This window comes from Loa loa, assembly GCF_000183805.2.
Source record: "Loa loa unplaced genomic scaffold supercont3.37, whole genome shotgun sequence".
Lineage (NCBI taxonomy): Eukaryota > Metazoa > Nematoda > Chromadorea > Rhabditida > Onchocercidae > Loa > Loa loa.
In genome coordinates, this window is record NW_018108217.1 from 23319 (window position 1) to 37831 (window position 14513).

The following is a 14513-nucleotide window of genomic DNA, read 5'->3' on the forward strand; positions in this document are numbered from 1 at the left end:
AGATACAAGAATCTAAAGCCTGTTCTTCCTACGATAGTGTTCTTTCCGCTTCATTGAACAGTCCCTAAGCAATTTTCAACTAATTTTTCTCCTATACACATGCGCAATACTACTTTCATTGGCATGAAAGAACAATCACACGTGTAATAGTCTAATTTTTTGATCGTTTATCAATTATTGTCTCGAGTTTGATCACTAAATCCTGAGCTAGCATATGACAACTAGTTGAGATAGACACTTAATATCAAAGCGTAATCCAAACAAAAACTGAGAATGGGCACATCACCAATGACATTTTCAATTTATTAGACTGAATCATTTGACTACTAAAACATTTAGAATATAAGCTTTCTGGACAATTAAATTATGATATTAATTATCAAATTATGATATATTAATTATTACAATTATTAAAATTAAATATTGAATCATGATATATTGATTATTATTATAGTCATGATATATTGATTATTATTATAGTCATGATATATTAATTATACTTCCAACTGCAGTTGTAACGGAAAAAAAAAAGAATGTTCTGACACAGTATTTCTAAATTATTTTCGAGGGAAAATGGCGAAACGGTGAAACAGAAATAGAGGCTGTTTTCTGATTGTCACATATAGAAAGTGTTAACATAAGAAGTTTACCTTAATTTCAAGCATTTGAAACAATCGGGTAGGTTTTCAAAAGTTTAAAATTGCTATACTTGGAAAAACATTTTTTCATCCAATGTGTAAACTTAGGTCTAACTTGAATTGTTTGCCGCAAATAAACAGTCAAGCAAAGCTTTCCGCTGGAAATTCTCAAGTTTTTTCTATAAAAAAGAGATGGAAGTCAAGAAGGAGGATAGCTTCGAGAAAAATACTTCCAACTGTAGTTGTAGCAGAAAAAAAAAATGAATATTCTGACACAGTATTTCTAAATTATTTTCGGGGAAAAATTTTGTCGCAGAACGCTTTCATATAATTTTGTCTTAAATATATTATCGAAGGTATGGCAATAACTGAGATAATGTTGAAGCGGGACAAGACACATCCCCGAAGAAAAAGTTCTAAGGAAAACTTACTAGCTGCTGGAAAAGGAAATCGCTTACGATCAAAAACATCCATCATATCAGAAAGAGTTGCTGAAGGATCAAATGTCTTTAAAAAAAAATGAAATTCGGGAAGAAGAGCAATAGAAGTGAAACAAGGGATAACAACAGACTTGAGGTAGAAATGCTAAGGAAGGTTGGAGAATGAAGAATGAGAAGGAAGTATCTGTAAAGAGCTATGCAAACGAAGCTTACATATACCTACCTACTAGGTGTAAATGTTGTTCTGTTCTACTTTCCGCTTCCCTTCCTCGATCAAAGATCAATAGAACTTCCAAACAAAGTAGTTCATTAGACGGACAGTGCTGCTGCTAGCGATTACAAACGATGAGGTTCAATATGTTTAGACAACAGAATCCACCGGTTGTAGCAAGAAGGATGGTTGAAGCACATGAATAAAACCGGAAAATACTGGACCTGATGGCTCCCACAGAAACTAAAGTGAACTCATCGTGTTCAAATACGGGAAGGAATAAGAGAAAGACAGGATAAGAGAAGAAAAATCCTCAATTTTTCTCCATGAAGCTATAAGTTACGACACAGGAATGAAGTTTAGAAGCAATACAGTGATGACCTTAATATCTATCATCAGTGACAAGAGCACACAAGTTCCGAAGGTTTCTTTACCCTTCTTCTTATCCATGTCGACGAACTGTTTCTCATTGACGGTATCGTATGATAGTTTCGTTCAATATTTCATTAGGTTATAAATGTATGTTCCAGGATATCATAAAGCTTTCTGATCAACAAAGAAGCCAATACGAAAAAAAGAAAAAAAACTGCACTTCATGGAGGTCAACTTAGTGTTACTTATCGGTACATGATACTGACGAAGGCAGTCACGAACTTCACAGTTATTTTTCATTTGTTCATAGCCGTTAATAAATAAAGCAAACGTACTACTAAATAAGCTGCCTTGATAGTTCCAACAGTAATAGTGAATTCGTTCCAATCATGAATTGCAACAATATGTCGCAAAAACCGAGAAAAAAAATTTATAATTCGTTAAAACAATCAAAGTATGTGCATCACAAATTTGGATCTTGAACATTGTCCTGTTTAGATCATTTTTCGATAAGTGATTCATTGCACAAAAATTACAATCAAATTTTCAACTGCACTATGCAGATCAAGTAATGAATCATTTATCCAATTCCTGTAATATTTTGATATAGGACAGCCATTTGATAATCAAAATACTCGTAATCTTTGATCTTTAGTAGCTGGATGACAGCAGAGCTTATGCACATTGATGGACATACTGTAGAGATATCTAACCTCATAACCATGTTTATATTCAATGACACATTTCTGGATTTCTGTTAAGCATCGCATTTCTTTGTTTTAGAATTCCTTTATCTGGCCAAAATCTAAACAAAGGATATTGTGATTGAAGTCACTTGTTTTTAATATAAATTAATAAGGATATGTAGATTTCCCTGGCAGCTGTGAGAATAGTGTCAATTTGTTATGATCCTCTTCACACATTCCTTATATTAACCATAAGAAATTCCAACATGTTTTCATTGTTGAATCCATCAGTCGGCACTAACTTCACACAGCACTTCATTTATTTCTCCCAGTTCACTAATTACTACTTACATATTTCTCCCATTGTTCTACTGTTATTAATCTGGACGTCATTCTATTGTAATTAGAATTAGTTCGAACTCATTTCTATTGAATTTGGTATCCGGACAACAATGAAGGATAAACTGTTGTACGTTTCGAACACACAACAATACCGGTATTCTGTAAGTCATTCCTTTAAAACTTAACTGCTTCTTCAACGACCAAAAACAATCTCCTTCACCTTTTTTTTTCACGACACAATAGGGTTCAATAAGATAAACTTAATTCCATATGCGGCATGTTATGGTGTGTAAATTTCAAGGTAGATAACGAGATATCTTCCGGTAAACAGGGGAATCTTTTGGAATATTTCAAAATCACAAATTATCAAGTTCATTTAATATAACTTTCAAGTTAAGAATAATTATTTAACCTAATATTATTTTTTTCAGTTTGTAGTTTGGTGTATAGAAATGTACTGTTTGATGAAAATGTCCAGTTTGACGATGTGATGGTTACTGCACAAATTCTTGCAATGAAGGTATTCTTAGACCGTTAAGTCAGAAACTGGAGGATTAGAAACCGTGTTGAATGAGATTAGGAGAAGCACTGTCCGGTTGCTCGTTCTGATAATCCCTAGAAATAGAATGACTGAACAATGTAGCAATGTAGATGATGCGTCCGTAGCCCGAACAGGCTATTTCCAAGTAATCTACAACCATTCTTCTGGTCCTTCTCTCCGATGGCGTCACCGCAAACCATCAACTTTCGACAGTCCAGACAATAATTAAGCTGCTCTCGTTCTTAAAGATTCTTGAAACATTACTGGCTGCAACCCAACTATTTTGGCTTTTTTCCATCTCTGACACGCACTCACAGATATGCAAACATATATGCGATGAATGTGTAACTTCCCCGCATCTCTCTTCTTACCGCACTATCTCAGCTCTCACCTATGTCTTTTTTCGCAAGCATGAAGCTGCATGATGTTCATCCTCTTCACTTTTTCCCCTTTACCAGCGCACTTTACCTGTACCGCCAACCCTCGGGGCATGCAGTATTGAACAAGATATTAACCCACGTCTGCATCATATCTTGACAGGATTCAGAAGGTATTTTGTGATAATAAGGCAAGCTCACGTATCTTATTCCTCGTTGGTTACACCATTTATTGTGAATTTTGCTGTTCTTTCTCTCGTTGTTCCATTATGTTAATTGATTGCGTTCGTGGTTCTCTACGTCTGCGTATGCGTTAGTTGCACGGACAAATGTGTGCGTAAAGCTGTTTACATGCATCATGCATATTCGTATATACTTTGTACCACCGCGATTAACTTTCGTACGTGGAAAAGAAACTGTGACATGAATACATATAGGAAGTTACAGGTCTCCTGCCTGATTTCAATCCTTTTTCAGCATATTATCGATATGTGTGATAGAGAGCATTGGAGAGGATCGTGGGTTTTAGCTGTGCTGTTTGCGTATTTGTCGTACTTGTTGTATTCGTATTTGTCGAAGCAGCACTAATTAACAGTACGAGGAAATATCTTAAACCTGGTCTGAAAAAAGTCAAAGTTAACTAATTGATCATTTGGGTTGGGTAGAAAGATAATAGCGCTCAAGTTTGCTGAATCAAGAGTACAAAGAACATAACTGCGACAAATCTAGCTGACAAATCTCGCAAATTCATCAACAAATATTGTTGCTCGTTGTTCATACATTTTAGGTGTGAACTGAACACGATGTTGAAACCTTGTCGTCCATACGTACTGATCCGAAAGGTCGAGTTGCAACGTTAAGTTTTCGACACCGTAATGGTAAGTCGAAGTTTCTATATGTTATCGTTTGCAGTCGTACAACGGTTATCATGCTGTAAATATCTCAAAGCAAACAATCAAATTTGATATTTCAACTAATTAGGTAATCCACTTTCTGTTCTCTATATTTCATTGTTTATTTTTCTCATAATTGGACATTTCCGGTTGCCCATCAGTAATTTGCCCATATCCCAGTGATTTCATTCCAAGCAGTTGGATGATTTCACCAGTTTAATAATCTTCGTCAGCAGTGTCTTCATCAGTAATGTCACTATACCTTTGATATAATAATTAGTGTGGGCTGAATTCAATTCATTTTCGATATGCCGCCAGAACTGCATGTGTTTTTGGTCGTTGAGTACTGATGTTTCGCATTTTAGTAGGTCACTTTGCGACATTGTTTTTCTCCTTCACGAAATATTTGCCTAGAAAGCGACGAATGAAGTACAAATCTTCTTGTTGTATTCTGTTCAATTTTTTCAATATATTTAGTTTCTGTAGATTGTAATTTACCAGTGACTGATTCCAGCCATATTTTAATCCAACTTTATTCTTTTTGAACCATTGCAATTACCGTTACTGTGTACCCATCTTTCTAGCTTCTAATTTACTGCATCGTTTTGTCATTCCTGATACTAAAATAAAAGAATTTTTTCTTTTGCCTGTGATCATTAAAACTGTTGCTGTGTAATCTTTCTTTGTCACTTTTGCTGCAACCTTCTTGTATTTCCGCGTTCTTTCCAGGATTTTCTGCTTGCACAATAGTCAAGAGGTTGTGGTCTTACAATCGGTACTCTGCGTCATAGAGTTGAAGGTATGTTCCAATCATTATGCTTTTTTAATGGTTTTTTTTAGTATGTATGTCAATTAATGAATCTTGAGGAATCAAAAAAATCGGCAATATTATAACGGTCGCCATATTGTTTGCTTACGTAAAATTTACTGGAAGCTTATTGAGCTTCCTAGGTAAGTACTTTATGAAGAAATTTATTATATGTTGGTCATGGTCGTAGAAACTGTTAGCGTACTGAAATATTGATGACGAACTTGTCCGTCATTTTCTTTAAGCTGTGCTACATTTCAGTAATCTACCAGCTTAAAAAAAGGTTTGACATTTTAAAATGAGATTACGGGGTGCTTGCTGTTGTTTGATCAAATTCTTCTGGATGTTCCGCTTTTGTTTATTCAAATTTAGGCAACATTGAAAAATTGTTTGGCTACATCTGAGTTTGCTCAGCTCATCAATTCTTTGCTATTAATGGGATTGTGATCATAATACTTTACCATTACTGAAATTGTAGTCCGCGGTGCACAGATTACAGAGATTCATGATTGACAACATATTTTTGTACGTATCCGAAGCCTTTCGCTAAACAGTTTATTTTCTATGTATAAGCTGCTCGCATCCTTGCCAATTTCCATTTACTTCTCAACTAATTAGAATTACCCGATTTCTCGTAATTGTCGCTCCAGTCATTGAATACTAAAGCCTTTTGGCGGTAGCGTCAGATCACCGCAGTGGAGCTGTTCAGAACAAACTTTATTAGATTGTAGTATCTAGTACAAGCAAATGATTTGCAAAAAATTGCACCATTAAGGCGTAGTTGCGAAAAAAAAAGAATTTTTTTTTTTGGAATTGAGTATAAGTGTTTCTCTGATATGTAAGGCGGATTATTTACAGTTTCGTTGTAATCCGAAACTGTCGTATGGAACTTCTCATTTAACTGACTACAGGTTTTGCTGGAGTAATTGAAGTAGCCTTTGATCACTGTTCTATGCTAAATATATTTTGTTTGGATTCTAACACAAAAGTATTTAGCATAAATGAAAAGTTATTTCTCTCTGATTGGTACAGTTAGTTTAATACTGGGACAAAAGATCAAATTTCCATATCAGTAAGGATCTATTATATGGTAGCTGTCATTGTTCAAATTCAAAGAAGTTAATTGTGAGGCCAAATTTTTGAGGTCGTTTTAATTTTGTGGTTGAGTGGTAGTTGTAATAGTATGATAATGCGATCTAGTTATTTTATAATCACACGTAAAATATCCCTCTGCCTTCCAATTTATGTACACTTTCACGCAGATATTCAGACATTCGTTCAAGTTACGGGACCCACGTAATTTATAATAATTTTAGAAGCAATAAAGGGATTTCTACATTTAATCGATTGCCACAAGTCTTACTCTTGAAAAAGGATTACCATATATATAAACATTTGCTTTAGTACTGTTGTGTTAAATACGTTGTTATTTTCATATTTTGGTTTGCTTATCAGATTTCATAAAATTTCTATGGACTTAGGAAAGGTATGTCTCCGTAAGTGGGTTAAAGAGAAGAGGAAAGGGAAAAGAATTAGCTGTGTAAGTTTTGGATGGTGGATGTGTGTATATGGTTTGCGGGCATCGTCATTTCCTTGTGCATACAACTTTCTCCTCACAACCATATAGACTCATATAACAGTAGTTGCTGGCTTTTCGCTCATCTCATTTACATTGTTCCCCGCAAATGTATGATTGTTCCCATGCCTCCAATACCACCTACTGTCCTAAAAAAAAATCTGTTGAAACTCGTCACATGTATGTTGTATCTCTATGTTCCTTTATTATGCATTTATGTTGTATCTCTATGTTCCTTTATTATGCATTTGTGACTTCTTCATTGTCCACTCGGAATTTTTCTAATTTTATGATCTACGATGATTTATTATCAAAAGTCGGGGAAGTAGGAGGAAAAAGAAAGCAAGTGTAGGTAGATATTATGAAAAACGAGCTTATTTCCTATTATGTTATGCCTCGTTATGTCTCGAATTATGAGTTGGCAGCTTTGAATGTAAAGATTTGTGTCAAAATTTCCTCAGGAAAGTACGAATACCAGAACTAACAGGGTTTTTTAGACAGGGTCTCCTATAGTGGCTTTTTCCTTGGCTTAACTTGTAATTAGAAAACGAGCAATAAAATAGTGCATGGTGGTGATTTCCGATGCATTCTTAGAGAATCGTTTATGACTAACAAGGATTTTGAGGATGGGTCAAAATTCATGAATCCATCAGGATGTACCGATACACCGCACATTTTTTGGTCAAGTTTTCTCTTTGAAAAAAAGTTTATCTTCTGTATTATATAGTGAAAAAGCAACTGATTATTTAAGAACTTGGTATTTGAATGGATTTGCTGACTCGTGCTAACAACGAGACAAAGTCGTACTTGCACGAAAAGATGTGTGGCACACCATCATCCTCATCTAATTGCTACCCGAATAAGGCAGTCCCAGCTCAACAGACTTGGCATCTGCTTTCTACAGTTGAAGTAGGAGATTCGGGGCAGCAGTCATCGTCTACTACAATGGATTATCAGGAACAAATAGGTAAGCATATGTTGTTTTTTAATTTCATATAAGAAATGAAATCGGTTTTCTATTAGAATTTCTACCAGTTAGCGAAACAATGGCGAATTTAGTTATACCGTTAAGCAGGAAAGTACCAATGACACTTTTAGGTGAAACAACCACCAATGTTCAGACGAAAGCGGAAGCAGGAACGATGGGCTCAGTTTATTATTTTGGTGCCAATAGTCAGCTACTGAACTGCACTGTTTCTGAGTGTTCTGGTCAGACACTGCAAGAATTGAGTACACCTATGCAAGATGTAAGTTTTTGGAGTAGTTTCCGTCTGTCCGGTGAACTTTGTTATTTGTAATCTTTTTTATACTTTGTTTTTGTCAGCTGCAACAGCAAGAAGGAATTGTACAAGGCCGTTCAGCATGTACGTCAACAGTATCGCGCTTACCAGCTGGGCAGGGAAATTGCATTTCATACTCAACACAACAAATAACACCGATAAGTGGAAGTACGGTGTATCGTTTTATAATATTAGATTGACGCTGTACTTTTTGCACTAAGATTACTGTGATCTTCGGTCATTCAATGGTGTTTATCTGTGAGTGATAGCACTTCTATTACTACGATATGGTGCACATGAATGTACATGGGCTCACATTATCACACTTCAAGTAGTTGATTGTTGCCCACCCACGAATGAAGTTTCAGTAACTACCATTCATTGTTAAATGTTAAATGTCAATCCAAATTATTGTTGAATGCGGAGTATTTTGTGGACTTCATTCATACAAATCTACTGTTTAGACTCAAGTTATTCAGTGCCACCTCATAATGCATCTGCATCCGGTAACAGTCAAAATTCACTTGCTCAGATATTGTACATGAGAAGTCAGAGACCACGAATACAACCTCATATTCGGCCCAAGGTAAAAATGAAATTTGTTTTTTGTTTTTTTGTGTAATTTATCAGCGTTTGTCTTTGTTCATCCTCGTCCTCTAAATATTTCTAGACAGTCAAAATTATTCAATTCTAGCCATCGGATGTTGCAGTCAATGTGAAGGATTATCCACCCGCGGCACCAGTTCCAGAAGCGTGGTGTCATGCTTATTACTATGAACTTAATCAGCGAGTTTGTCTTATGACATTGCTTTCTCCATCTTAAAAGTTTTATTTGAAAATCGAACTTTGGTGATTAAATCCGTTTTCACATTCATATTGTTTTTAATCCCTTGAAAAGTGGACATAAGAGTTGAATTCAGATCGGTGAGCCTTTCAAAGGGGGCACTTCTCATGTCATTGTTGATGGTTTTTGCGCACCATCTGAAGCAGAAAGGTTCTGTTTGGGAGCTTTGGCTAATGTTAATAGAAATCCCGGAGTTGTGAATGCTAGACGTCAGATTGGTAAGCATTTCTGCTTCTGAATAACTTGAATTCTTAACCTCAAGGCATAAGAAGTTAATTCATAGTTCATTTTAAACTCGAAAGGAACAATTATCATTTACTTTTTTAGGACGTGGTGTTAGGATTTTTCGTCAAGATGACGATGTTTACGCAGAATGTCTGAGTGAAGCACCGGTGTTCATTCAAAGTCCAATACACGCTGTGAAATCTCATGATCATCCGGCTACCGTTTATAGACTGCCATCAGGTAAAAGTGGAAGTTTCACGCCATATGGTAAAAATTCGGAGTGATTTGAGTCTCCGAACATAATCATTTCCACGGGATATGTGACTAGTGATGATATCTTTGATAACAATTTCTCGGTGATCCATAGTTTTTGTACAAAAGCTGTCTCATTTGAAGATACGTTTACAATGGTTATGTAATCATTTGCAGGACATATTATGCAAGTTTTTGATAACGAATCATTTGAAACTTTGTTAGCTCAATCAACGAGCCAAGGTTTCCATGCCGTCTATTCCCTACAGGTTTGCTTTCCTTTTATAATTAAAATTGTTGTTGTTAGTTGTAAGCCATAAATAGATACAAGGTAAATTGTGTTGTTTTCTTTCGAGATAAAGGCTACGGTGGTTGGTTCTTGTTAGAAGAAACGGTATTCGCAAACCATTGCTTAACGCATTGTTTTTTTTCTCCTTTTTTTAGAGAATGTGCCATATGCGAATAAGTTTTGTGAAAGGATGGGGTGAGCAATACAAACGACAGACGATAACGTCAACACCCTGTTGGGTGGAAATTCATTTAGCCATACCGTTACAAAAGCTCGATCGTGTTCTAAGCCAGATCCCTGGTCCTAATGATCCCATTCACAGTTTTACGTGAATCCATTTATTTCATCTGCTGACCGAAGGAGTTGTTTTTATTCTATTATTGTGTATAATTTTACGTATTAAACTGCACCCGGTCTTTTTGTAGTCAGGAAATGTGTCTTGTAGTTATAGCTGAATTTATAGTTCCTATAAATTATATCATTTATATCTTTTAATGTATCTAGCCTCGTTTCGAGGCATCAAAATTTCTTTTTTTGTATCCGCAGCGACTAGCAGTGCACTCAGAAGAGAGCGCTATGCTGTCAACGAAGAACTCTTGATGCTATCTGTTTAAAATTTTCCATTTTCTGATTTTGCTCATCATTTTTAGGCCATAAGGGTGTTTGTTGTTTTTACTGTCTGTTTCACGCTAATATTATTACTAGATTAAATTCCGAAACATCGTTTCTGAAGTGAAGTTTTCTGATGATAAAGTAGAGTGGTGGTTCAAAATTAATTGTTAATGGTAGGATTCTAATTTTAGGAAGACAGCATCGATTTATTCGCGTAAAAACCTTCTATAACCGAGTTGTATACAATAAAAAAAAAGTGGTCACTTTTGGCCTCTGAAAAGATAGGCTACATATTTGGCTGATGGGTGGTAGGCCGGTATTGCGAGTGCTCTAGTCAGATGGACTTGGAGATAGATTTTTATGGCTTGTGACAATGCTTTCCGCTTACTGGATTGTAGGAATTGGTCATATACAGGCTATTATTAATAAAAACGTCTAAAACGAAAATATTAGTTTCCGCTTGCTTGTCAATGTTTTTTTTTAAATTCATTTTCATCTGTAACTGCTCAAAGATATTTTGAAAATTTCGTTTTTAATGTCATCTGAACTGCTGTTGTTTTTGTTTCGATTGTGCAAGCCTTTTCCGTATCTATTTTTCGCAAAAGAATTTTTATATGTTTTCTTTATTCATTTAGGAAATTGTGATTTTTTAATTTACGAAATATTGATGGTTTGTCTTTACATATCTCTCCGTTTATTTTAAAGCTATTTTTCCGGTATATTTCATTATTTTAATATCTTTATTGTCTAATATTTCGTTTCATGTGAATTGCAGTGTGTATTGTCGACCTGAACACCAAATTTATTAACAGCGATTTTGGTTTTCTTTTCTAAAAATCTAACGTACCCATCGGTTCTAGGATTACAGGAGATTGTTTCATGATTTCGGACGAATATGTGTAGTTCTCATCCTTTTTATACGGTTATGCGATTATTATGTATTGCAAACGATGTCAGAATGATTTGACCTAATACAGAAAATGTTAAGAGCAGCGTGGTTTCCAATGTTAATACCATGGTTTTTATGTTCTGTTTGATTAACTGGCTGGCTAGAATTCAATGATTTATTTGAAATAGGCATAAAGAAAACAATTTTTAAACTGATTGTCGGGTATGGTTGGAGTTTTTTTTTTTTGTTTTTCGAAAGGATGTTACAGTACAGAGCGGAATGTTGCTTTAGTTTAATTGATAATCCCACGTAGATAAAAGAAAGGATTTTGTGCCTTTCGTTGACCCACCAAAAATTTTCAGCTGGTTGCTAATCGTTACTATGCATCAGCAGTTTATGTGCAGTGGAAGGTCCCGAAAATTCCATTAGTCTTGCTGTACTCCAGCACTTCGCTTTGACAAGTTCACGCCGCAGCATTGTCTCATCTTGCGTCCAGGTCCCCATGGATCATATCCGCCCTTATTTGACAACTGTTTGCTTTTACAGCTTTATGGACAATTAATTACTTGGTTACGTTGTCGACAGTCGATTACAGCCTGGGGGACTTTTGTGGGTCGTGGTTTAAAGGATTAGAGTGTAAGTTCTTGTGGTCGTACTTGAAATGAGATAAAACTGGTAGCGTAATTAAGCTATCTAAAAGGCGTGGGAATTCCAAGGAAAGTGGAAATACATTTCTTCCATTAGAAGCCACATTGTGATGCTCTTCGATGGTTCGTAAAATCATTATCGTTAAAAAAATTGAATAATTTGAAATATTTAACTATGACGACTAAAAAACCGTTTGTAAAATGGTCGTCTCTTTCTTTGTGCACGGCTTAGCGAGTGTTTTTTAACATTAGTTTTGTAAATTTAGTCATGAGTTTTTGGAAATCGAAATCTTGGCATACACTCGAATACAGCTTTGCGGTACAACAAAGCAGCGTCTCGAAACCTGTGTTTTTATCGATCCTCGAGTTTTCTAAGTTTTAAGTTCACACTGGTTTTATAATTATAATAAAGTTTATCAAGCTGCGAAATATGTGGTTTCATGTTTCATAGTTCAAGTTATGGGAAGAAGGGATGTTCTCGTCTCAGAATTATGTTTCCTATTTTATAAAGGTTTTTTTAAATGATTAACTGGTCCAACCGATTCACGATTAAAGCATTACATCGACAACTCTCTCAGTACATTCTCTGATTAAGATTGGTTTACCATTAATTCTCCTCATCATCGCTTAATACACTTTTAGCTTAGCGTGTAACAAACATAACGTGGAAAATTTATTTGGTCGTTGTTGATAGAACTAGGTGACAAATTGGCAAAATGGCAGTCTGGTATAAGGATGAGGACATCGAGTGATACATTCTAACAACCCACTTAACGACGAGTACCGTCTTCGAAAAATACACCACCATCAATGGCACAATACTTTGGACAGATTCCTTTTTCACCCGGACTTCCTGGTGGTCCTGGCGGTCCTGGTTGTCCTGGTGCGCCATCTGCTCCCGGTTGACCATCTGGTCCTGGTGGTCCTTTTGGTCCGGCTGGACCTGGCGCACCGTCGCTGCCTGGTTGTCCTGGTGGTCCGGGTGGTCCTTGTACTCCTGGTTCTCCTGAAGCATCATTTATTGAAATCATTTTCTAAAACGAACACTTGAAATATATTTTCTGGGTATGCAGATAATATATGCATATATTTTTCTGGAATGTCTTTTTGCACTACTTCCTGATAACAAACGAAAACGAAAAAAAACTAACCAGGTGGTCCAGGTTCTCCGGGTATGAGAGGCTCGCTAGGCGCAGGTGCTCCTGCATCTCCTGGTGGTCCTGGCGGTCCCGGTTCTCCCTCTGGCCCTGGCGGTCCTTTCGGTCCAGGCTCGCCCGGTGGTGCATCTGCTCCAGGTCGGCCTGGTGCTCCTGGTTCACCAGCATCTCCAGGTGGTCCAGGAGGTCCAGGTGGTCCAGGTGGTCCTGGCGGACAGGGCTTGCACGGTGGTGGTGTGACCGGTTCACAAGGTTGACTCGGTGGTTTACCAGGGCTGCCGGGTAAGCCGGGAGCTCCGGGTTTACCTGGCTTACCGGGTTTGCCAGGTGGACCTGGTGGTCCCGCTGCTCCTGGTAAGCAGCATGCATCGCATGCACCTCCTTGCGCTGCCTGACCACCACTGACACCAATGTCAGCGCTTCCGTAACCGGCTTGACGACTTGTACGGTTCTTTGCAACAGGAATGTTCTTTAACTCATGTACTTCTGCCCAGATATCTTTTGCTGATCCCTGAAAAATTTCCTTATTGAGCGTGAAAGAAGGGGAATTCCGTTTTTTGTTCAGTGAGAAAAGGAGCATTTGAATTGCAAAACCATTTTTTCGTGTAAAAATTGTCCAGTTGTAAAAGTGACACTGACAAATCTCCCGAAAAGTGTCCCTATCGTTCAAGGTCAAAAAAGTGAAGCTTTTTCAGAGTACAGACACAAAAGAGAAATGCATACGTTACAAAAAAAAGAGTGTAGAGTAAAGATGCCTCTTGCACCCATCTGATACATTTTCCATTTCACAAACAAGTTACAAAAATGATGACTTGAATGAAATGACGACTGGTGGTAGTTTCCGAAAAAAGAAGAACATGGGAAAAGGAACTGGATTCACTCATGCAACTCATTCGAATGGGTATATCTCTCATAAATTGTGCCACTTTTTTCATTTCCATAATTCAGTTCCGGTAGTGAACAAGATGTCCAGTCATTTAGTATACAACACGTCTTCCAATAATGGCGCGATTTTACGTCGACACAGTAACTTTTGGAGAACAGGCTCAGCAACATACCAGCGTTAGACCATCTCATTCAACCTACTATCAGTTCGAACTGAATATCGATCCGTTATTCGGCTTTATCAAAAGAATAACTTTTCACAGGCTCCAACAAAAAAAATAGACTTTCTGTCACCCACTATTATAGGCAACGGCAATTTCCTCAATTATTTGTTACGGATTATTCAATCATTAAATATCTCTAATAAGCATATTTAAATATGAAATTGAAAGCCCAGAAATGGGCAGATAGTGAGAATGGATGGAAGAATAAAATGATGAGAGATAGTAAAGATCCTTAAAGAGTGTATCGTACAACTGTTATGTTGACATCATAAAGATCACTTTATGGATCAATGGGAACAAAGAAAGCATACCCTGCAAAACGTTA

At 36.6% G+C, this 14513-nt stretch overlaps 3 protein-coding genes across 3 annotated transcripts in view; 2 read left to right on the forward strand and 1 right to left on the reverse strand.

Moving 5' to 3' along the window:
• Positions 1-2966: 2966 nt before the first annotated feature.
• LOAG_07581 (hypothetical protein) lies at positions 2967-4467 on the forward strand (the record flags this gene model as incomplete). Its single annotated transcript, XM_003143114.1, has 4 exons — positions 2967-3012; positions 3121-3209; positions 3689-3780; positions 4395-4467. 4 exons carry the CDS (start codon positions 2967-2969, stop codon positions 4465-4467), a joined length of 300 nt encoding a protein of 99 aa, XP_003143162.1.
• LOAG_07582 (MH2 domain-containing protein) lies at positions 4389-10779 on the forward strand. The gene is made up of 11 exons (XM_020447484.1): positions 4389-4485; positions 5230-5299; positions 7636-7851; positions 7983-8131; positions 8209-8332; positions 8629-8750; positions 8859-8954; positions 9085-9226; positions 9336-9473; positions 9663-9754; positions 9930-10779. The coding sequence occupies exons 3-11, from the start codon at positions 7650-7652 to the stop codon at positions 10104-10106; spliced, it is 1242 nt and encodes a 413-aa protein (XP_020302291.1). The 5' UTR covers positions 4389-4485; positions 5230-5299; positions 7636-7649; the 3' UTR covers positions 10107-10779.
• A 1806-nt stretch (positions 10780-12585) lies between these two features.
• Positions 12586-14513, reverse strand: part of LOAG_17054 (hypothetical protein) — a 3352-nt gene continuing 1424 nt past the window's right edge. The window contains exons 2-3 of the mRNA XM_020449715.1: positions 13074-13590; positions 12586-12928 (exon numbers count right to left, since the gene is read on the reverse strand). Coding sequence (XP_020306706.1) covers positions 12693-12928; positions 13074-13590 — 753 coding nt within the window. The 3' untranslated portion in view covers positions 12586-12692. The remainder of the gene's footprint in view (positions 12929-13073; positions 13591-14513) is intronic.